The sequence below is a fragment of the Nyctibius grandis genome, chromosome 10 (genome assembly GCF_013368605.1).
Source record: "Nyctibius grandis isolate bNycGra1 chromosome 10, bNycGra1.pri, whole genome shotgun sequence".
Taxonomy (NCBI): domain Eukaryota; kingdom Metazoa; phylum Chordata; class Aves; order Nyctibiiformes; family Nyctibiidae; genus Nyctibius; species Nyctibius grandis.
In genome coordinates, this window is record NC_090667.1 from 13,898,542 (window position 1) to 13,921,640 (window position 23,099).

Here is a 23,099-nt window from a genome sequence, read left to right on the forward strand (position 1 = left end):
CAGCCGTATGATGCAACAGAACGTATGACAGGCACCAGAAGCCTCTATGATGTCACAGTGCATCTCCATGATGAGCCAAGGCCTCTCCCCAAGGCCACCCATCAGCTGACACCACAACCTCTCCTGCCCTATCGCTGCCTGCCCTCACCCTCGCTGCGCTCTGTGACCAAGAGCTGCAGCAGCCGACATGCTCATCTGCACCCAGTCCAATGGCCAAGGCTGAGAAAGGTGAAGCATCGCTGCTCTTCCCAGGGAGCTTTCACACTAGGCCTCTGTCAGAAAAGCCCTCAGTAACTCTCCTGCTCTTGCCTTAGGCTTTGCAGCCACCTCCAACATGGACGGAGCCTGGGTGGGCACCTGGAGACCTCATCGCCCACGCGGCCCCATCATGGCTCAGTTCACCAGCCCGGGACCCAAGTACTCAATCCCCAGGGCAACAGGTAAACCCACCATTGCAAGGGGGTGCGCCACATCCACTACCTCCAGGGGACAAGAAGCCACCGCTCCACTCCCCTTTGTTCCAGGCCTGCATGCCCTCGGCTGCAGCAAGGACACATGCCTGCCAGAGGAAGGCTCAGGCTGTTCATGGGAAAGCCCTGGAAAAGAACTGCCTGACTCTGCTGAGCACAGAGGGGGCCTTAGCGGCACCTTAACCCCTCAGTGCACACGAGGAAGCTTGTTCTGTATCTTTGCTACGAACTTGTTGCTCACACCTCACTCTTTAACGGTTGGACTCGAAGATCCCTGAGGTCTCTTCCAACCTGGTTGATTCTGTGATTCTTTTCTTCTTCTCCTCCTCCTCTTTGACTTCTCCTCCTTCTCTTCTCCTTCATCTTCTCTTCCTATTCTTCTCCTTTTTCATTGTCTCTGCTTCTTCTCCTTCACTTTCTTCTTATCCTCCTCGGTAATATCAGTAAAGATTCAGTTTCTTTCCCAGCGGGGATCTGGGAAAGCAAAACATCACAGAGGCGATCTTTACATTTGCTTTAATTTAGCTTAGCAACTCTTCTGAGGTTTAAGACTGCACAACAATAGCATTTTGCTGATATTCTGATTAATTGCACAGGGCTTGCATTCTTCTTGCTGGAAGTCCTTGTACCATTGTGTTGGCCCGCAGGTAGCATTCTTGGAGGAAAGAGTCACACAGGAAGGGAATTTCTTGACGCCGGCAACTCCAACTACTGCACTTAGAAACTAGCTGTAAATATGCACTTGCAGGCAGGTGTCCTTTCACAGGCTTTTCTTCCTAGGTTACATGGCTCACGATCCCACCAAACTCAAAGCCCCAGTGTGGACATTTCACGGGACCAAACCTCCCATCACGGACAGCCGCTCTCCAGGTCCCCGGTACTACGTCCAGCCCTCCATCACCAGGAACGGGAAGCACGTGGTGCCAGCACACACATTCTGCGGACTTCCCAAGATAATGACATTCGACAAGACCCCCGGACCAAGTGAGTACCATTTCTCCAGCACTTCTTCCAGGCAAGACAATCACACCTTCCTTTTTCCCTGTGCTACTGGGGTACAAAACCATCAGCTCATGCCCTGAATGGGCTTCAGAGGCTTGCAGACAGAAAAGAAATGAGGCTGAGCACCTCCTCCTCACTTTTTGTCTTTGACTTGAGGAAAAGAGCCCAGCTTCACTGATTTTCTCTGCTTCTTCTCTGCCCTAGGTGACTACTCCACCGACAGGGCCGGCAAACACCTCTACAAATGCGCACCGGCGCCGTCGATGGGCTTCAGGCTCAAGGCTTTCAAAACTGACCAAAGTCCAGGTAAGGGAACTTGGGGAAATACACACACTTGCAGCCTGCGTGTCCTCCAGGGAAAATCTGCTGGACAGCTTTCTCAGCAGGTCTAGGGAAAAGCCTACACAGCAGAACATGCTTGCTTGATGCCCCAGAGCACCAACACAACTCATCCCACAGAAGAAGAACTGGCAACTCCGGCTTGGAGCTGCTGACACACAACAGCTGTTGACTCCGTGCAACAGAATGCGGAGGCATTGGGAAGAGGGGCAAGACATCCTTCCTGCTCCTCACAGCAGTCTTGGCTGGCTGCTTCTTTCGCTTGAATGAGCGAAAGGGCTCATTCGGAGAGCTTTAAACTAGATTCGAAGGGGGATGGGGTGGTAGCTGGGCTTGTACCACTGGGGCAACGCTCTAGTGTTGAGGTAGACCAGGAGGCCTCCCATCCCCCTGGGGTGAATTCAGGGGGTGAATCTGGGATGAAACCGGTGTGCCCAGCTCGCTCCCTGAAATGCCTGTACACCAATGCACGCAGCATGGGGAATAAGCAGGAGGAGTTAGAAATCCGTGTTCGGTCGGGGGACTATGATCTAGTGGCAATTACAGAGACTTGGTGCGACGCCTCACATGACTGGAATGTGGTCATGGATGGCTATGTCCTGTTCAGGAAAGACAGGCCGCTAAGGAGAGGTGGTGGAGTTGCTCTTTATGTGAGTGAGCAGCTAGAATGTATTGAGTTCTGTCCAGGGGCGGATCAGGAGCGAGTTGAGAGTTTGTGGGTGCGAATGAAGGGGCAGGCTGGCAGGGGTGATACTGTTGTGGGTGTCTATTACAGGCCACCGGATCAGGATGAGGAGGGTGATGAGGCCTTCTACAGGCAGCTGAGAGCAGCCTCGCAATTACAGGACCTGGTTGTCGTGGGGGATTTCAACTCCCCTGATATTTGCTGGGAGGCCTACTCAGCCAGCCATCCCCAGTCCAGGAGGTTCCTCCAGTGCGTTGATGATAACTTTCTGATGCAAATGGTGGATGAGCCAACTAGGAGAGGAGCGCTGCTGGATCCGATCCTCACTAACAAGGAGGGTCTGGTTGAAGAGGTGAAGGTTGAGGGCAGCCTTGGTTGTAGTGACCATGAGATGGTAGAGTTCAGGATCTCATGTGGCAGGAACAGAATAGCTAGCAGAATCGCAACCCTGAACTTCAGGAGGGCCAACTTTGGCCTTTTCAAGCAATTGCTCGGGGAAATCCCATGGGACAGGGTACTAGAAGGTAAGGGGGCCCAAGAGAGTTGGTTAGCATTCAAGGACTGCTTCTTCCGAGCTCAAGATCAGAGCATCCCAACAGGCAGGAAGTCAAGGAAGGGTACCAGGAGACCTGCATGGTTAAACAGGCAACTGCTGGGCAAACTCAAGTGGAAGAAGAGGGTGTACAGATCATGGAAGGAGGGGCTGGCCTCTTGGGAGGAATATAAGTCTGTTGTCAGAGGATGTAGGGAGGCAACTAGGAAAGCTAAGGCCTCCTTGGAATTAAACCTTGCAAGAGAGGTCAAGGACAACAGAAAGGGCTTCTTCAAATACATTGCAGGTAAAGCCAACACTAGAGGCAATGTAGGCCCACTGATGAATGAGGTGGGGGCCCTGGAGACAGAGGATAAAAAGAAGGTGGAGTTACTGAATGCCTTCTTTGCCTCTGTCTATACTGTTGGAGGCTGTCCTGAGGAGCCCCGGTCCCCTGCGGCCCCAGAAGAAGTCAGGATAGAGGAGGAACCTGTCTTGGTTGATGAGGGCTGGGTCAGGGACCAATTAAGCAACCTGGACGTCCATAAATCCATGGGCCCTGATGGGATGCACCCGCGGGTGCTGAGGGAGCTGGCGGAAGTCATTGCTAGGCCACTCCCATCATCTTTGCTAAGTCGTGGGCAACGGGAGAGGTGCCTGAGGACTGGAGGAAAGCGAATGTCACTCCAGTCTTCAAAAAGGGCAAGAAGGAGGACCCGGGTAACTATAGACCGGTCAGCCTCACCTCCATCCCCGGAAAGGTGGAGCAACTTGTTCTTGATGCTGTCTCTAGGCACATCAAGGATAGGGGGATCATTAGGGGCACTCAGCATGGCTTCACCAATGGGAAGTCTTGCTCAACCAACTTGATAGCCTTTTATGAGGATGTTACCCGGTGGATAGATGATGGTAAAGCTGTGGATGTGGTCTATCTCGATTTCAGTAAGGCGTTTGACATGGTCTCCCACAGCATCCTCGCAGCTAAACTGGGGAAGTGTGGTCTGGCTGATGGGGTAGTGAGGTGGATTGTGAACTGGCTGAAGGAAAGAAGCCAGAGAGTAGTGGTCAGTGGGACAGAGTCCAGTTGGAGGTCTGTGTCTAGCGGAGTTCCGCAGGGATCGGTTCTGGGACCAGTTCTATTCAATATATTCATTAATGACTTGGATGAGGGATTAGAGTGCACTGTCAGCAAGTTCGCTGATGACACCAAACTGAGAGGAGTGGCTGACGTGCCGGAAGGCTGCGCAGCCATTCAGAGAGACCTGGGCAGGCTGGAGAGTTGGGCGGGGAGAAATTTAATGAACTATAAGAAGGGCAAGTGTAGAGTCCTGCATCTGGGCAAGAACAACCCCATGTACCAGTACAAGTTGGGGGCAGAGCTGTTGGAGAGCAGCGTAGGGGAAAGGGACCTGGGGGTCCTAGTGGACAACAGGATGACCATGAGCCAGCAGTGTGCCCTTGTGGCCAAGAAGGCCAATGGCTTCCTGGGGTGTATTAGAAGGGGTGTGGTCAGCAGGTCGAGAGAGGTTCTCCTCCCCCTCTACTCTGCCCTGGTGAGGCCGCATCTGGAGTATTGTGTCCAGTTCTGGGCCCCTCAGTTCAAGAAGGACAGGGAACTGCTAGAGAGAGTCCAGCGCAGAGCCACGAAGATGATGAAGGGGGTGGAACATCTCCCTTCTGAGGAGAGGCTGAGGGAGCTGGGTCTCTTTAGCTTGGAGAAGAGGAGACTGAGGGGTGACCTCATTAATGTTTATAAATATGTAAAGGGCAAGTGTCAAGAGGATGGAGCCAGGCTCTTCTCAGTGACATCCCTTGACAGGACAAGGGGCAATGGGTGCAAGCTGGAACACAGGAGGTTCCACTTAAATATGAGGAAAAATTTCTTTACGGTGAGGGTGACTGAACACTGGCACAGGCTGCCCAGAGAGGGGGTGGAGTCTCCTTCTCTGGAGACATTCAAAAACCGCCTGGACGCGTTCCTGTGTGATATGGTCTAGGCAATCCTGCCCCGGCAGGGGGATTGGACTAGATGATCTTTCGAGGTCCCTTCCAATCCCTAACATTCTGTGATTCTGTGATTCTCTCCCACCCAGGCACTGCTCCTCTCCCCGCAGGACTCACACATGCTCTCTTCCCATTCCCCTTCCAGGTCCTAACACCTACACCCTGCCTAGGCTGTTGGGACCCAGAACAGCCTACACCCACGCCAGCCCGTGCTACTCCATGAAAGGGAGGAGTAAGCACAATGACTTTGCTCAAGACCTCTCCAAGGTGAGCTACGCTTCTCTGCTCTCTCGCGTCAGTAGCTGTAGCTCCTCAGGGCACAAGGGCTCCAACGCCTGCTGCAGCCTCTCTTAACGCACACCTCCCTGCACCAGCAGCAAAACGCAAGAAGCCACGGGTCCCCTGGCTCTCCTCCTGTTAACTGTGGGAGAAGGGAGGCTCTGCCGACACCTGCACTCCCTCTCTTTCCAACACTGAGAGCTTTGGTGGGGCAAAGCTCATTGGCACTAATGGCAATGTCTCTTCTCCTCTGGGAAATCTGCCTCTCTGCAAAACAACAGCAGGTGCCCTTGTTCCAATCGCTCCGTGCCTCTCACACCACTTCTTTGGCCACTCAGCTCAACTAGTGCAGCCCGTGTGGGCACCTGGCAAGAATCAACACTTGCCTTTTGTACCCAACAGCCTCTGTGCCTCTTTTACAGACGCCCGGTCCTGCTGCATTGCCCAGGTTGGAAATGGACATCTGCAAAAAAAGGGCTCCCAAGTACACAATGGGAAGCAGAACTAAACTTGGAGGTGACAGAACAGTGAAGCCAGGGCCAGCAGACTACTGCCCAGAAAAGGTAAGGCAGCCTGCCCACCTCTCCTCCTCTGCTTTGCAACAACAAGCCCTAAAGCATCTCCCCCTTCCAACGGGGCTTCTGGGAACTCAAGATCACCTTACTGGAGTGATAAACCACAGGACAGCAGGCCTGCTCCCTTGCCTTGGCCCAAGGCCGAGCAGAGGGTGGTCAAAGAACACAGCTTTGCCTCTCCACTGGCTCAGCCGTTCAATGCTGACAGGCGCTCACACATCACAAGCTCTTCAGGAGGACAGAGAAGGGATGAGCAGACCCAAGAGCGCACCTTGCTCACGCTCTGGGGATCAGCTGGGCGGGCAGGGGCATCTAGCAAAGTCTGGCTGGAGCTACAAGGCTTCTGGACTCGAAGCAAGTTCCAGTGCCAGCTCAGCTTCAGCCGTGACCCTGCCCTGACAGATGGAGTGGGCATGTGGCTGCATTTTGCATCAAACACAAGTTCTTTGCTTTCAGTGGCCTAAAAACACTTGAGGGATGTATTTTACCTGCCCCTAAAATCCTTTTCTCGTGCCTTTACATTCTTCCCCACAAAGAGGAGAAATGCCGATCAGTAACAGCAGCAGACCATTAGAAATGTGCTGATAACACAGCTGGTTTCCAACAAGCGTGCCACTGGGATAGGGGGAGTTAGCTCAAAGAGCCCAGCCGTGCCCACAGCAATGCACGACAAAGGGCAAATGCACATTCATCAACTTGTTAGGCCAGATGGCCTCACTGAAGACAAGTCTTCTTGAGAACGTGGCACCACAATCACCTTTGTTTCTTTTCCCTTCCCCCCTTCCAGGTGAGGCTGACCAAGCCCCAGGCACCTGCTCCCACTTTCGGACTCCGCCATTCCGTCTACATAACTACTTTAACACCTCTGTGATGAGTCTAATAAAGCAACATGCCCCAAAGTTCTTGTCTGTTCACCTTCAGCTGTGGGGAGAACTGGTGTGCGTGAGTGAGGATGATTGGCTCTCTCCATTTCATGTCTACGCCTCAGCCAAAACATTGCGAGATTAGGATGAGGGGAGAGCACCGAGACCAACAGCATAAGCAAGGCAGAGAGCTCTGACAGCACCGTTTCACCTGACCAGAGCTAAACACTGCCCTGTGAAAGCACTCCAGCCCTTCCCCACATGCTCTCACCCCACGGCTGAGCATCCCGCAGGCACAGGCTTGCCCCCAAGGACACAGCCCATCTTGGCACTCCCCTTGTCGGTGCACATGGGTGGCTTCTCTCCAGGGTGCAGCTGGAAACACAGCAGCTCTACGTGACCACTTGCCATGGGCTGAGCCTCAATACCTCAGGCGAGTCCCCAAAACACCGACAGTTCAGGAGAATGAAACATTAATTCCAGTCTGAAAGGTTGTAATCATAGGATTGTGCAATAGCGCAGTTTGGAAGGGACCTCAGAAGGTCTTCTCATCCAGCCTTGTGTGGCAAAACTAGCCTGGAGATTACCTAGCACCTGGCTAACCGCAACTTTAAAGCCTCCAGTGATGTGGACTCTTCATTTCCCGGGGGACGCTGTTCCTCCCCTCTTGATAACTAGTGACGCCAAAAGGATTTTCTCCTGATTTTTAAGGAATGCTCTGTCAGGGAAGCTTTCAGAGATGTGCCTTTCATACCAGTATGCCCTTCTGCTGCCTGTAGGGGAGATCTGCGGTCTGCACATTGAAGCCTTTGCTCCAGCCACAGCTTCTGTGCATGAGCTGTTGCCGTGGGATAAGAATTACAACGAAGTCCCCAAAACACTGACAGTTAAGGAGGAAGAATCCAACATGCATGATGGTGGTTGTGTCCTCCAGGTCACCTTAAAAAAGCTAGCTATCCAGTAAAGGAATTGAAAATATTGAAGGATGAAGATGTTATAGCCCCTCTGGGCAACCTGCTCCAATGCTGGACTGCACCAATAGGGAAGAGGGTTTTCCTTCTCTCTAGCCTGAAGCTTTCATATTTCAACATCGTCTAGACTATCGTCTGTTTTCCTCCTGCCAAGCACCATAGTGATGGATTTGGATCCATTTTCCTGAAAACCTCTTCCTAGGGACTGGCAGGCTGCTCTGAGGTCCCAAAGCCCTCCCATTCTAGAGAATGAAAATGTCCTGTCCTGCAGCTTCTCCTTGCACGGAAGTGCTCCAGGCCCTGAGCATCTTTGTGGCCCTCTGCTGATCTTGCTCCCAGTTATTAAGATCTTTTTTGTACTGGGAGCCCATAACTTGACCTCGTATTGTGCATGGGGTCTAATGAGTGACGAGTAGGGGGAGACAACCACTTCCCTTCATCTTTGGGCAGGCTCCTGTTCATACAGTCCAGGACACTTCTTCGCTATCAGGACACACTGCTGGAAGGTGTTTTGCCTTCTGTCCCTCCAGAACATCTGGGTATGTTCTACAAAACTACACTCTGGTCAGGTGATCCCCACTGCATAGCACTGGAGGGGCCTAGTCTAGCCCACGTACAGGACCCTGTGCTATGGACATATGGGAACACTCTCATTATATCCTAAAGAGGAGCCCAAGCATCCCTCAGCGCTCTGTAGATATCCAGAGGAGTGAGAGTGACAGCAACGAGCAGGCCTGAAGCATGTCTTTAAACCTTAGTGGTGTTCATTTCCAAAGAGAGGCAGAGCGGTTGTGTGCACAAGTGTGCCAAGGAGCACGGCCTCTGCTTAGGAGAGTGGCCTGATCCTCCAGTGCCAGGCAGACTTTGCTCCCCCAGTCCCTGCCTTGAGGTCCATCCACTCGAGAGGTGTGGGATGAGAGATTGCCAGTGAAGACTGAGGCAAAAATGTTATTGAGTACCTCAGCCTTCTCCTTGTCCATTGTTACCAGTTTACCAGTCATGTTCATTGCGGGGTACGCTTTCTTTGACCTTCCTTTTCTGGCTGACATACCCATAGAAGCCCTTCTTATTATTCTTTGCATCCCTTGACAAGTTCAGGTCCAACCATGCCTTGGCCTTCCTGACCTCAACCCTACACAACCGGTCAGCATCCCTATACTCATCCCAGGATACCTGTCCCTGCTTCCACTGCCTCTGCATTTCCTTCTTGTCCTTTAGTTTGGACAGCAGGTCTTGACTCAGCCATGCCCAGTCTCTTGCTTTCCTTTCTTATTTCTTACAAGTGAGCATCAAGAGCTCTCACACTCTAAGGAAAGCATCTTTAAAGATCTACCAGCTCTGTTCTGCTCCCTTGTCCCTGAGGGCAGTTTCCCAGGGGGTCCTATTGACTACCTCCTTGAAAAGGTGGAAGTTTGCCTTCCTAAAATTCAGGGTCCTGACTTTACTGTTCGCCTGTCGCCTATCCCTCAAGACTGCGAACTCCACCGGTGCATGAGCACTGCAACCCAGGCTGCCTCCAATCTTGATGTCTCTGATTGGCTCACTTGCGTTAGTGACCATCAGGTCCAGTAACGCATCCCCTGTGGTAGGGCTGTCTATTACCTGGCTTGAGAAGTTATCCCTGATGCACTCTGGGAGTCTCCTGGATTGCCTACAGCTCACCGTGCTACTTTTCCAGCAGATGTTGGGGTGGTTGAAGTCCCCCAGCAGGACGAGAGCCTGTGAGTGCGATGCCTCCTGTAGCTGGAGTATGAAGGCTTCATCAATAGGGTCTCCTTGATCGGGTGGCCTGTAGTAAACACCAACCACAGGGTTCCCTTTGTTGCCTCGGACTCTAATTCTTACTCATAAGCTTTCAACCTGCTCCTGGCTATTCTTCAGAGACAGCTCTTCACAATGTGTGCATTCCTTGACACAGAGGGCAATCCCTCTGCCCCTCCTTCCTCGCCTGTCCCTTCTGAACAGCCTGTAGCCATCGACAGCCGCACATCAGTCATGGGATTCATCCCATCAAGCTTCAGTAATGGCAAGTAGGTTGTAGCTTTCTAGATGCACGGTGGCTTTCAGCTCCTGCTGTTGGTCGCCCATGCTACATGCATTGGTGTAGAGGCACTTCAGCTGGGCTGCCAGCTGCGTCACCTTCTTAGAGGAACATCCCTTAATTCCTATGAGGTATTTCACTGATGTTTCCCTCTTGGCTCCTATTACCTCAGGAGCCCCTGGCTCATCTCTGTAAGACTTCAAGTGGGCTCCAGTGTAGCCAGCATGTCTCAGAGCAACACGTGCTCTAAACTTGGCGTGTCGTCCCACGGCTTGTCAAAGCCGAGCCTGAAATTCTCCACCTGTCATTGCAGCACCTCTTTTTCTCGGATACCATTGCAGACTCCATTTCAGGCACAGGTATCAGTGCTGCTGCAGACACCGTTGCAGCAGAAGTTATCATTGCAGATGCTATTGATGATGCAGGTAGCGTTGCTGATGCCATAGCAGATGCAGATACCATTGCTGATGTAGGTGCCATCTCAGAGGCACATACCATCGCAGATGACATTGCAGGTTTAAATACCATTGCAAAAAACATTGCATACACCTTTGCAGATGCACACACCATTCCTTATAATGTCACACTTGCAGACACCAAAGCCAATACTGCTGCAGATGCAGATGCATTCCAGATGCAGATACCACTGTAGAAACCACTGCAGAGACCATTGCTGATGCAAAGTCAGGTGCAGATGCAACAGCAGAGGCAAAGGCCACTGCAGGTGCAGGTGCCACTGAAGGTGCAGAGGCCATTGCAGACACTCTTAGCATTGCAAATGCCATTGCAGATGCAGATCCCTTTGCAGATGCAAATGGTATTCCAGAGGGTACTACAGAATGAGTTATCATGGCAGACACCATTGCAGACACATTCTCAATGCAGATAGAGTTACAGGTACAGTTACAGGTGCAGATACCATTGGAGACACAGATACTGGCACCACCAGAAATACAGGTACTGGCGCCATCACCCAGATGAATATCATTACAGACACTGATTCACACTGCATTCCTGATACAGATGCAGATACCAGCACAAAACAGATACAATTCCAGATACAGACACAAGCACAGTCATAGACATAAGGGCACATTTGATTACACAGCAGCAGATACAGCAAGTGACACCATTACCCCCTCAGGTTCCATGACAGACAGAGGAACCTTTGCACATAAAGGCACCGATGCAAACACAGCCACCAGTACACACAGATGTGCTGTTACAGGCAGAGGTTCAGATAAATATACAGATACCTCCTCAGACAGTCACCGATACGGCTATCAATGAGGATGCTGATATGGACACAAATACAATGACAGACACAGGTGCAGTTACAGAGAAGGACACAATCACACACAGAGATATACAGGCAGAGAGAGAACTACAGACAGACACCAAACACACACAGATGCAGTTACCGATACAGGTACAGGTGGAGTTACAGATACAACCACACATACAGGTACCATTGCACGTACGGATTCCACTACATGTACCTTGAGTGAAGGCTCACCAGCCAGGGCAGGACCTGGCAGAGTTTGCAAAGGATGGAGGATCAAAGTGTTCTCAGGATCTCGCCCTCAAATAAACCTCTTCTACCCTTAGCCTTGTGACACTTTCTGGGCAGCACTGGGGGGAACAGCTGGAACAAGCTGATATCTGTTCTCCAGGTTTGAATTCTGTATTCCTGAGCTTTATGGAAGACAGAGACTCGAGTGTATTGATGAAAATTACAGCTATTCAAGGATCTAAGCACCTAAATCGTTCTGACAATGAGTTGGGTTCCCACAGCATTTTGTTATTTGGTAAATGGCCCCCAGTATCGAAAAGCTGCACTCCCCATTCTTACTGTCTTTAACATGAAAAATAATTATTTTTTTAAAGTCAAATAAGAAATGTTTAAGTTCTAGTAAACCAAATGAAAGCATGGACATTTTACAAAACAGCTTAGGCATTGTTTTTGCACTACTACAGCTCTCAAAGGCCCATGCCTTGACAGGTCCTATTCTGTGTCATAGGTACAGAAAATGCAGAGCAGAACAACCTGTCTGCCCTTACGGAATGAGGCTGTAACTTGTGTTCACCAGCTAAAGAAACTGAGGCGTTTTTGTGTGCCTTCTAATTGTCAGTAAGACAGGACTGTCCTCAATTTGCAAAGTGTTTTCTGTTTTGTAGCAAATGGGAAAATGGTTTACTTACATTAATTTTCTCAGTTTTAGGAAGATTGTTAGAAGCAGTTCTTTCTTCCTGCAGAAAAGGAGCGTTTTCTTCAACTTCAGCTGCTTCTAGGTTACGTTCTTTAGGTAAATCCACACACTTCCCCTCAAGGCCATTTTCTCAATAAGTACTGACCACGTCCTCACTCTCAAGGATACGTATGACAGCTGGAAGAGATTTATATAATCTTAACTGCTATATAAATGACACAGGTTTAAGCAACGGGAAGTAACAGAGAGAGCAGGAGCCAACAATAAACTTCTCCATCCTGCCACATCTATTGGGCTTTCTCCAAGAGCTAGAAGCCAGAACTATCCCTCTGGCAAAGGAGGCAGCCCCACAATTAAAAGAAAAAAAAAAAAAAAAAAAAAAAGAAGAAGAAGGGGAAAATCAGCTGGCAAGTCCATAGAGAAAAAGAACAACAGAGGAAAGGGGGTCCGGAAAGGCACACTGACAGCTACTTATTCTTCACAGCCTGAATACTGAGAAGGCACCATCTTTTAAAATAGTAACTCAAGCAGCAGATCTCATAGCACAGAAACAAGTAGTGGTGCATTAAAACAACATTAAAACAAATACGGCTCTCTCCTAATACTTTACATTCTACCAGTTTTCTTAATATCTTTATCAAGAACAGGAACATTCACTATGCATTTTCTAGGAGGACTTTCTTTGAAGAGGGCAGTCTGTCTACAGGTTAAGGAAAGTTAGCAGTAACATGCTAGTACTACTTCAATCTGAGACACTTGTAGTGGTATGGCAAAGTATACATTTTCCCCCAGGAGTTCAGCTACCTTTACTCACGTAACATCTCCAACACGCTGCACATACATTCACTGCCTGCCTCGGGGGATTCAGAAAGCTGGGGAGTTGTTGCAACTGGTATGGCTCCTTCTTCTGATGAAGAGGACATTTGGGACTCCTGGTGGTTCGGATCACTTCATGAACAGAAAGAGAGAAATTCATCATAAAGCTTCAAAACAAACCTTGAAGAGCTTTACAGATTACTTTCTCACTGTAAAATCTTCAAGTTTCAAAACAGAAAAAAATAAGAAAAATTTGAAATTCCTTTACCAACATATCTACATTCAGTTTGTGACTCATTTTATGCAATGAATCAACTACTTAACGTTTTGCCCAGCTATCGAACACTAGATAATAACATCACAACAGAGTTGTAGTAAAGAATAATATATTATTCATCTTCTGTAGAAAGAGTGCAGCTGCTATATTGGAGGTTTAGAACAGACGGAACAAAAGTTTGTGCCAGGGTAAGTTACCGCTCGAAATTCAGGGTAATTTCATTGCTAACATTCTCTCTTTATCACCAAGCAGTTGCAGCTTTTAAAGCACCTGGTGAGAAAACTGCTTCCCTTTCCATAAACAAATAGATGCTAACTAAGCACGCACAGAAAATAGAAATTAAGTGTATAAAATACTGCCAGAAAGTATTCAAACCCCAAAATAAACCCGCTAAAGTTACAGCAATCTCGGGTGTCATTTTTAGCTACACAATTGTCAGGCAAAAGCAGGGCTTACGTTCACAGTATCTGCTTAGTAACCCTCAAACTGCAAAAAGGTTTCTGTAGGCTGTTGAGTGAAGTCTTTATCGCCATCCTTTGGGGTCTGCAATGATTTGAGAAAAAAGGCTCAAACTGACAGCTAGTCAACTTGACTTACATGCATGCCAAACTAGTTCTGTTCACAGACAGAAAGCAACAGGAAAGCCGTTCCATTTAAGAACACGGGAAAGAACCAACACCAGGTCAAAATCGTAGTTTTCAAACACGGGACAGCAAGCAGTGACACGTTGTGCGAACCCAAAGATGGATCTGTTTTATAAACTTACCTTTCACTTGCAGTCCTAAAAGGAGCAGCCTCAGCAGCTTTAAACACCAATTCACCATCCTCAGGAAGGGTAAGACATTCAGCTCTCGATTCTTCCACAAATCCTACAAAAGTAGACGCATGACTTCCCTGTTGCACTTAGCATCATTTCTTTTAAAATGCACGTGTGATCTTAAAGCGAGCCTTTATGCACTTCGGCTGGCATAGGAATCTAGCAAAATAACGCTACCAAGGCTTCGAATGCACCCAAGGTCTGAATTCTTCTTTCCAGTTAAACAAGAAATCTGACGCATCATTTCAGTCAACAAAATGACCATTGATAGTCTGTTTACAAACTAAACTTGGTATGTTACTGACCTAATGCACAAAACCTTCAGAAAACATCCCTCCTCCTTCAAATTGGGTAGTAAGTTCTCTTTGGCTACTTATTCCAGCAATGCTGCTTTCCTTTCTTGACTACATTTCCCCTCTTCAACAAGAATGTATCTAAGCTCTTGTCCTGTTCTTTTCTCTAGTGAATAACCAGTGTTCTTGAAACCCAGCTGCTTGCTAACCTGGTTTTATCTCAACAGCTTGAATTTTAGAAACATCAACATTTCCTTTTCTTCTTTGTTTCGACTGTCTGCTTCCTCCCGATCCAGCAATTACCTTTGCAGACAGTACGCAGGACAGGGATAATTTTGCTAGCTCAGGCCAAGCAAGAGCTACACTGACTGCCCTCTGATGCCTCCGGAGTACTGATATTGTACAGAACTGTTTGCACCATAGCCCAGCAATGACAAAGGTTCTTTAGAAGGTTATTCTTCAATGAGTAGTACCTTATAATTATTTTTAATGAAAAGCACCTTTGATTTCTTGTCCAAACACAAGACAGCTAAAACAGGGCAGGCAAATGTCTTGACCTGTCTTACTAGAAACACTCAGATCTGGAGAACCCCTTTTACCCATGTACGTGGAGTCCGTATCTGGCCACTCCTGGTATTTAAGAAGAAAAGGAGATGAGGAACTTCATCATACCATCTCCAGGTATGCTTTCTGAAGACTCTTCCATTTCAGCACTATCATCCTCACGATAGCTCAGAGTAAACAGAGTTTTATCTCTACTTTCAGAACAAACATTCTCCGTCACTCCACCATGATGTTCAGAGGAAGCTGCAGACAGCGCTTCATCACCTTCTGTTACCATTTTAAAAAAAAAAAAGTTTACGATCAATTAGATGCATATGCTTTTTGTGAAAGCAAGACAAAAAAAAAAAAAGAGCAAGCATATACTGATATTTGTAAGTTTACAGGTGTCACCTTAAGCAAGGTGCTACAAAATTAATTCTCATTCTAGCACTGTCTTAGCTTTTAAAGCTGAGTGTAAAACTTAAGTACACTTTTCACTGCTTATTGAGTTTCCGCAGCCTTGGAGAATTAAGATCAAGCGTGTCTCGTAAGTGCTTGCTTATACCGTCATCTCAAGGCTGTTCATTGGGTTCGCTACCGTGAACACTACTGTGAACAACTATTTTGTTGCAGTAGGCAAAGGCAAAAAGATCAGCACCAAGAAGACAGGTCAAGTGTTCTTTCCTTGCACGATAAGAGTTCCATAGCAGTGAATGGAAATACGGTTTAACACAAACAATTAATAACTAACATTACTGCAAACAGTAGATTAATAACTAAAATTACTGCAAGTAATAGAACTATCTGTGCTATTACTAATTAGTGAATAAATTTCCTCTACAGACACAGCAAAACACATCCACTGCACAGAACAGCAGCAAGTTCTACCCCTCAGCACACACCAATTTCACACGGTATTTTTAGCCAAGTGGAAGGAAGACTAGAATAATAACAGAAGCGACAAGGTTCTACCCCTCAGCACACACCAATTTCACACGGTATTTTTAGCCAAGTGGAAGGAAGACTAGAATAATAACAGAAGCGACAACTTCAAGTTAAAACCACGCTGGCACTCTGCAGAACCTTATTCTGATACACTTGTTTTCACCTGCAACTTTCAAACGCCTTACAAAATAGCAAGCTTTCCCTTCCTTTTCCTGAAACACCAATGTCCAAGATCACTGACTATACAGGACAACTGCAAACTACCTTGGACAAAACAATGTGAATATTAAAACAAGTAAAGAAAAGCCACCAACGCACACCTTCCGGCTAGATTAAAGTTTTCAAATGCAAGACCTACAACTTCCAAAACCACTTTCGAAGTTTGGTTCACTGGAAAACTATGGTTCCAGAAAACAGCAAATGCATCACAGATCCATAACAGGAGTTCACATAACACAAAATTTAATCTGGCTCTTTTGAGAAACAGAAGGTAGGTAAGAATTTCTGGCATAAAAGTGGTAAAATGAAAGCTGTGGAATTGCAGAGCACACTGTAACTTGAGGAAATAAAAAAAAAAAAAACCAAAACAAAACCCACAACACACAAATTTTACCTGTGGATTGGCACCCAGACTGCTCTCAGCTAGAAAAAGACAGTTGTGTGCAAGATACAAGAGATGACATACAACATCCTCTTCATTCCACAGAAAGGAGTGACACAAACAACTTTCAATACTCTAAACCATGCGTAACATACATATGTGAATAACTGAATGATAAGATTGGCTGATAGAAAAGATATATATTTATTCCTCAGATGCAAACACACTATTTGAAGTGGAGTCAACAATGGTCTGTAACAGTTAATTTCTAACTTCACAGAGTACCTTTGTGTAGTGAAATATTTTGTTCAGCTTCTAGGTTGAGCTCTAACTTAAGGTGTAGAAACTTATTCCTAGTATTTCAAAGCATGGTATAAAAAAAAACCACAGCATTTTTGTTAAGTACTATAAAAAATGGTTAGTGACACCTAACAGAAACTTGCGCACTTCACAGAACTTCTTAGAGCACAGAAGCACAGCTGGAGACATCATTCCTGCTGCCACGCAGTCAGCAGGACTGAACTGCATCCATTTGGGTCCCTTGGAGAATACCAAGCACCCAGATTGTTCTGGAGGATGCATTTGACACAGGGGACCCTCTGCAAGAATCACAGATGGGCAGTTTTGTTCCCTGGGAAAGTGCTCTGGCACTTACCTGCTTCTCAGATACCGTAGGACAATTAAAAGACAGTAACTCATTAGTAAGCATGGGCTAATTTCTGGCCCACCATGGCTCTAACAACAGCCAACAAATCCCTCAACTGTCTTTGTCCAGACTGTATTTATGACAGCTATTTTCCTCTACAGTTTGGGGGAAAGCAGATTACACAGCTTGCCTCTTTGATGCGGAGGGCCGGGTTTCTAAAGAACGCTGCAAGCCCAAAAGAGCCCAGCAGAGTGCAGCTTGTACATAAAGCAAGTATTACATCACAAGCCATACTGCATGCTTCTGTCAGAGAAAATGGGGTTTATGTAGGCACATGGAAAGGGGCCTTTTGCTCAAAAAAAATGAAAATCTCTAAATCCACACGTAGATTTTATTCCTTCTCTGCCATCTGGAATCCTAATACTTGAAGCACCTTTCATGTCACAGAATCACAGAATCAACCAGGTTGGAAGAGACCTCTGGGATCATCGAGTCCAACCGTTGCCCTGACACAACCATGTCAACTAGACCATGGCACTAAATGCCATGTACAGTCTTTTCTTAAACACATCCAGAGATGGTGACTCCACCACCTCCCAGGACAGCCCCTTCCAATGTCTAATAACCCTTTCTGAAAAGAAATTCTTCCTAATGTCCAACATGAACCTCCCCTGGCGATTCTTGAGGCTACGTCTTCTTGTCCTATCACTAGTTGCCCGGGAGAAGAGGCCAACTCCCACTTCACTACAACCTCTCTTCAGGTAGTTGTAGACTGCACTAAGGTCACCTCTGAGCCTCCTCTTCTCCAGGCTAAACAACCTCAGCTCCCTCAGCCGTTCCTCGTAGGTCAGACCCTCCAGACCCTTCACCAGCTTGGTCGCCCTCCTCTGCACTCGCTCCAACACCTCAACACCTTCCTTGAAGCGCGGGGCCCAGAACTGGACACAGTATTCAAGGTGCGGCCTCACTAGTGCCGAGTACAGAGGGACGATCCCTTCCCTAGACCGGCTGGCTACTCTATTCCTAAGAGAGGCCATCGCTGCCACGGGATCCAGAAAGCAGCACCGTCGGCCCTGGCGTGGTCCTGAGACATCTCTCCATAGATGAGTCTTTAACCAGCAGGCCTAAAAAGAGGGAAAATGTCCCAGAATTAAGCTGTGCTCACGGTTTTGCAGGCACTATGTTTTTTGAGCTGCCTGGTGGTGCTGTTCCTGGGGAGCGCTCCAGAAACAGGGCGGCTGCCTGTACCTGCAGGCAGGGGCTGGAGTGTGCACAGCAGGAGTGAGCGATGGTCTGTGCGGCTGTTGAATGCATTCGGGCTTTAAATGTGTCCAGCCTGGTGGGCCTAGTTCCTTTTTCCTTGCAGGTGGTGTTTAGAGCTTCAATAGTTCTTTAAAAGCAAAACCAACAAGCAAAGAAACAAACAGCTTGGGTGATTTTTTTTCTCCCAGTCAGGTTTTTTTTTCCCCAGTGCTGCCTACTCTGCAACGTGATGATCATCACCAGTATTAGCGCCCAGGATCGGGCCCAGGGCAGGGCTTTTGCAGGCAGTACATTTCTGGAGGCTCCCGGTGATGCAGTTCCCGGGCAGTGCTCCAGAAATGGGGGCAGCTGCCCAGAATTGCTATTTTTGGTCTCTCTCCCATGCCCATTCACTAAGTCTTTATGTCTAGAAAGAAGTTTGTAGTTCAGTTGCCATCACAAATATTTTATTTTTATGAAGGAGTCTAGTACATAAAAGTGTCCTTCATATGTTGAGTAGTGCAGAGACCTCTGGTCTTTCTTTAGACTGATTATTATTTATGATCTATTTTTGGGACCAGCTTTGAAAATGGTTCAAAAGGTAGTTTGTATGTTGGGTAAAATAGGTAGTCACTGCCATAAATGTGTAGCCTGGAAAGAAGAGCCGTGGAAGCAAGGAGGGTTTCTTTTTTCTTTTTCTGTTGTTATTGGGAGGAAAAGCAATCATTAACTGTCTATACATGATACCCCCAACTGCAAAATGTGTAGTGCATTTGAGATGGATTGCTCCCGTACTGCCAAGTCTGAGCCAAGACTCCTCAATGCTTTGCAGGCTGGTTTGAGCAGTGGAAGTCTTTGTGCAGTTGTGGGTACTGGCTTTCTGTGCTGTAGCATGAAAAACAAGGAACATGAGGGTCAGGTTGTGAAGATTGTGTAAGGTTCACTTCTCTGTGGCAGAGAATTGAAAAGAAAAGGATTCTTTTGTGCTAAGATGAGACTGTGCTGTAGTTTTCAAACTTTGAATGTCTCAGCTTGGCATTTAAAACCTGTTTTGCCTATGCTGTTATGTTTAGATGAGAGGGAATGTGTATTGTAGTCAGAGCTGCTCAGTTCCATTAAGAAGGGTCTTTGCCTTCTGAGTTGAGCTTTCTTGGTTTGACATGAAAGGTGCCTCAAGTAGTAGGATTTCAGATGGCAGGGAAGGAATAAAATCTACGTGTGGATTTAGAGACAAATGAAAAAGACAAATGAAAAAGGATGTCTGTAGAGGAAAATAGCTGTCATAAATACAGTCTGGACAAAGACAGTTGAGGGATTTGTTGGCTGTTGTTAGAGCCATGGTGGGCCAGAAATTAGCCCATGCTTACTAATGAGTTACTGTCTTTTAATTGTCCTACGGTATCTGAGAAGCAGGTAAGTGCCAGAGCACTTTCCCAGGGAACAAAACTGCCCATCTGTGATTCTTGCAGAGGGTCCCCTGTGTCAAATGCATCCTCCAGAACAATCTGGGTGCTTGGTATTCTCCAAGGGACCCAAATGGATGCAGTTCAGTCCTGCTGACTGCGTGGCAGCAGGAATGATGTCTCCAGCTGTGCTTCTGTGCTCTAAGAAGTTCTGTGAAGTGCGCAAGTTTCTGTTAGGTGTCACTAACCATTTTTTATAGTACTTAACAAAAATGCTGTGGTTTTTTTTTATACCATGCTTTGAAATACTAGGAATAAGTTTCTACACCTTAAGTTAGAGCTCAACCTAGAAGCTGAACAAAATATTTCACTACACAAAGGTACTCTGTGAAGTTAGAAATTAACTGTTACAGACCATTGTTGACTCCACTTCAAATAGTGTGTTTGCATCTGAGGAATAAATATATATCTTTTCTATCAGCCAATCTTATCATTCAGTTATTCACATATGTATGTTACGCATGGTTTAGAGTATTGAAAGTTGTTTGTGTCACTCCTTTCTGTGGAATGAAGAGGATGTTGTATGTCATCTCTTGTATCTTGCACACAACTGTCTTTTTCTAGCTGAGAGCAGTCTGGGTGCCAATCCACAGGTAAAATTTGTGTGTTGTGGGTTTTGTTTTGGTTTTTTTTTTTTTATTTCCTCAAGTTACAGTGTGCTCTGCAATTCCACAGCTTTCATTTTACCACTTTTATGCCAGAAATTCTTACCTACCTTCTGTTTCTCAAAAGAGCCAGATTAAATTTTGTGTTATGTGAACTCCTGTTATGGATCTGTGATGCATTTGCTGTTTTCTGGAACCATAGTTTTCCAGTGAACCAAACTTCGAAAGTGGTTTTGGAAGTTGTAGGTCTTGCATTTGAAAACTTTAATCTAGCCGGAAGGTGTGCGTTGGTGGCTTTTCTTTACTTGTTTTAATATTCACATTGTTTTGTCCAAGGTAGTTTGCAGTTGTCCTGTATAGTCAGTGATCTTGGACATTGGTGTTTCAGGAAAAGGAAGGGAAAGCTTGCTATTTTGTAAGGCGTTTGAAAGTTGCAGGTGAAAACAAGTGTATCAGAATAAGGTTCTGCAGAGTGCCAGCGTGGTTTTAACTTGAAGTTGTCGCTTCTGTTATTATTCTAGTCTTCCTTCCACTTGGCTAAAAATACCGTGTGAAATTGGTGTGTGCTGAGGGGTAGAACCTTGTCGCTTCTGTTATTATTCTAGTCTTCCTTCCACTTGGCTAAAAATACCGTGTGAAATTGGTGTGTGCTGAGGGGTAGAACTTGCTGCTGTTCTGTGCAGTGGATGTGTTTTGCTGTGTCTGTAGAGGAAATTTATTCACTAATTAGTAATAGCACAGATAGTTCTATTACTTGCAGTAATTTTAGTTATTAATCTACTGTTTGCAGTAATGTTAGTTATTAATTGTTTGTGTTAAACCGTATTTCCATTCACTGCTATGGAACTCTTATCGTGCAAGGAAAGAACACTTGACCTGTCTTCTTGGTGCTGATCTTTTTGCCTTTGCCTACTGCAACAAAATAGTTGTTCACAGTAGTGTTCACGGTAGCGAACCCAATGAACAGCCTTGAGATGACGGTATAAGCAAGCACTTACGAGACACGCTTGATCTTAATTCTCCAAGGCTGCGGAAACTCAATAAGCAGTGAAAAGTGTACTTAAGTTTTACACTCAGCTTTAAAAGCTAAGACAGTGCTAGAATGAGAATTAATTTTGTAGCACCTTGCTTAAGGTGACACCTGTAAACTTACAAATATCAGTATATGCTTGCTCTTTTTTTTTTTTTGTCTTGCTTTCACAAAAAGCATATGCATCTAATTGATCGTAAACTTTTTTTTTTTTAAAATGGTAACAGAAGGTGATGAAGCGCTGTCTGCAGCTTCCTCTGAACATCATGGTGGAGTGACGGAGAATGTTTGTTCTGAAAGTAGAGATAAAACTCTGTTTACTCTGAGCTATCGTGAGGATGATAGTGCTGAAATGGAAGAGTCTTCAGAAAGCATACCTGGAGATGGTATGATGAAGTTCCTCATCTCCTTTTCTTCTTAAATACCAGGAGTGGCCAGATACGGACTCCACGTACATGGGTAAAAGGGGTTCTCCAGATCTGAGTGTTTCTAGTAAGACAGGTCAAGACATTTGCCTGCCCTGTTTTAGCTGTCTTGTGTTTGGACAAGAAATCAAAGGTGCTTTTCATTAAAAATAATTATAAGGTACTACTCATTGAAGAATAACCTTCTAAAGAACCTTTGTCATTGCTGGGCTATGGTGCAAACAGTTCTGTACAATATCAGTACTCCGGAGGCATCAGAGGGCAGTCAGTGTAGCTCTTGCTTGGCCTGAGCTAGCAAAATTATCCCTGTCCTGCGTACTGTCTGCAAAGGTAATTGCTGGATCGGGAGGAAGCAGACAGTCGAAACAAAGAAGAAAAGGAAATGTTGATGTTTCTAAAATTCAAGCTGTTGAGATAAAACCAGGTTAGCAAGCAGCTGGGTTTCAAGAACACTGGTTATTCACTAGAGAAAAGAACAGGACAAGAGCTTAGATACATTCTTGTTGAAGAGGGGAAATGTAGTCAAGAAAGGAAAGCAGCATTGCTGGAATAAGTAGCCAAAGAGAACTTACTACCCAATTTGAAGGAGGAGGGATGTTTTCTGAAGGTTTTGTGCATTAGGTCAGTAACATACCAAGTTTAGTTTGTAAACAGACTATCAATGGTCATTTTGTTGACTGAAATGATGCGTCAGATTTCTTGTTTAACTGGAAAGAAGAATTCAGACCTTGGGTGCATTCGAAGCCTTGGTAGCGTTATTTTGCTAGATTCCTATGCCAGCCGAAGTGCATAAAGGCTCGCTTTAAGATCACACGTGCATTTTAAAAGAAATGATGCTAAGTGCAACAGGGAAGTCATGCGTCTACTTTTGTAGGATTTGTGGAAGAATCGAGAGCTGAATGTCTTACCCTTCCTGAGGATGGTGAATTGGTGTTTAAAGCTGCTGAGGCTGCTCCTTTTAGGACTGCAAGTGAAAGGTAAGTTTATAAAACAGATCCATCTTTGGGTTCGCACAACGTGTCACTGCTTGCTGTCCCGTGTTTGAAAACTACGATTTTGACCTGGTGTTGGTTCTTTCCCGTGTTCTTAAATGGAACGGCTTTCCTGTTGCTTTCTGTCTGTGAACAGAACTAGTTTGGCATGCATGTAAGTCAAGTTGACTAGCTGTCAGTTTGAGCCTTTTTTCTCAAATCATTGCAGACCCCAAAGGATGGCGATAAAGACTTCACTCAACAGCCTACAGAAACCTTTTTGCAGTTTGAGGGTTACTAAGCAGATACTGTGAACGTAAGCCCTGCTTTTGCCTGACAATTGTGTAGCTAAAAATGACACCCGAGATTGCTGTAACTTTAGCGGGTTTATTTTGGGGTTTGAATACTTTCTGGCAGTATTTTATACACTTAATTTCTATTTTCTGTGCGTGCT

The 23,099-nt window shown here is 46.4% G+C and overlaps 1 protein-coding gene across 1 annotated transcript in view; it reads left to right on the forward strand.

Moving 5' to 3' along the window:
* The first annotated feature begins 334 nt into the window (after positions 1 to 334).
* Positions 335 to 23,099, forward strand: part of LOC137668066 (ciliary microtubule associated protein 1A-like) — a 29,318-nt gene continuing 6,553 nt past the window's right edge. Inside the window, exons 1-6 of the mRNA XM_068409362.1 lie at positions 335 to 440; positions 1,251 to 1,454; positions 1,677 to 1,778; positions 5,178 to 5,299; positions 5,734 to 5,874; positions 6,674 to 6,753. Coding sequence (XP_068265463.1) covers positions 335 to 440; positions 1,251 to 1,454; positions 1,677 to 1,778; positions 5,178 to 5,299; positions 5,734 to 5,874; positions 6,674 to 6,753 — 755 coding nt within the window. The remainder of the gene's footprint in view (positions 441 to 1,250; positions 1,455 to 1,676; positions 1,779 to 5,177; positions 5,300 to 5,733; positions 5,875 to 6,673; positions 6,754 to 23,099) is intronic.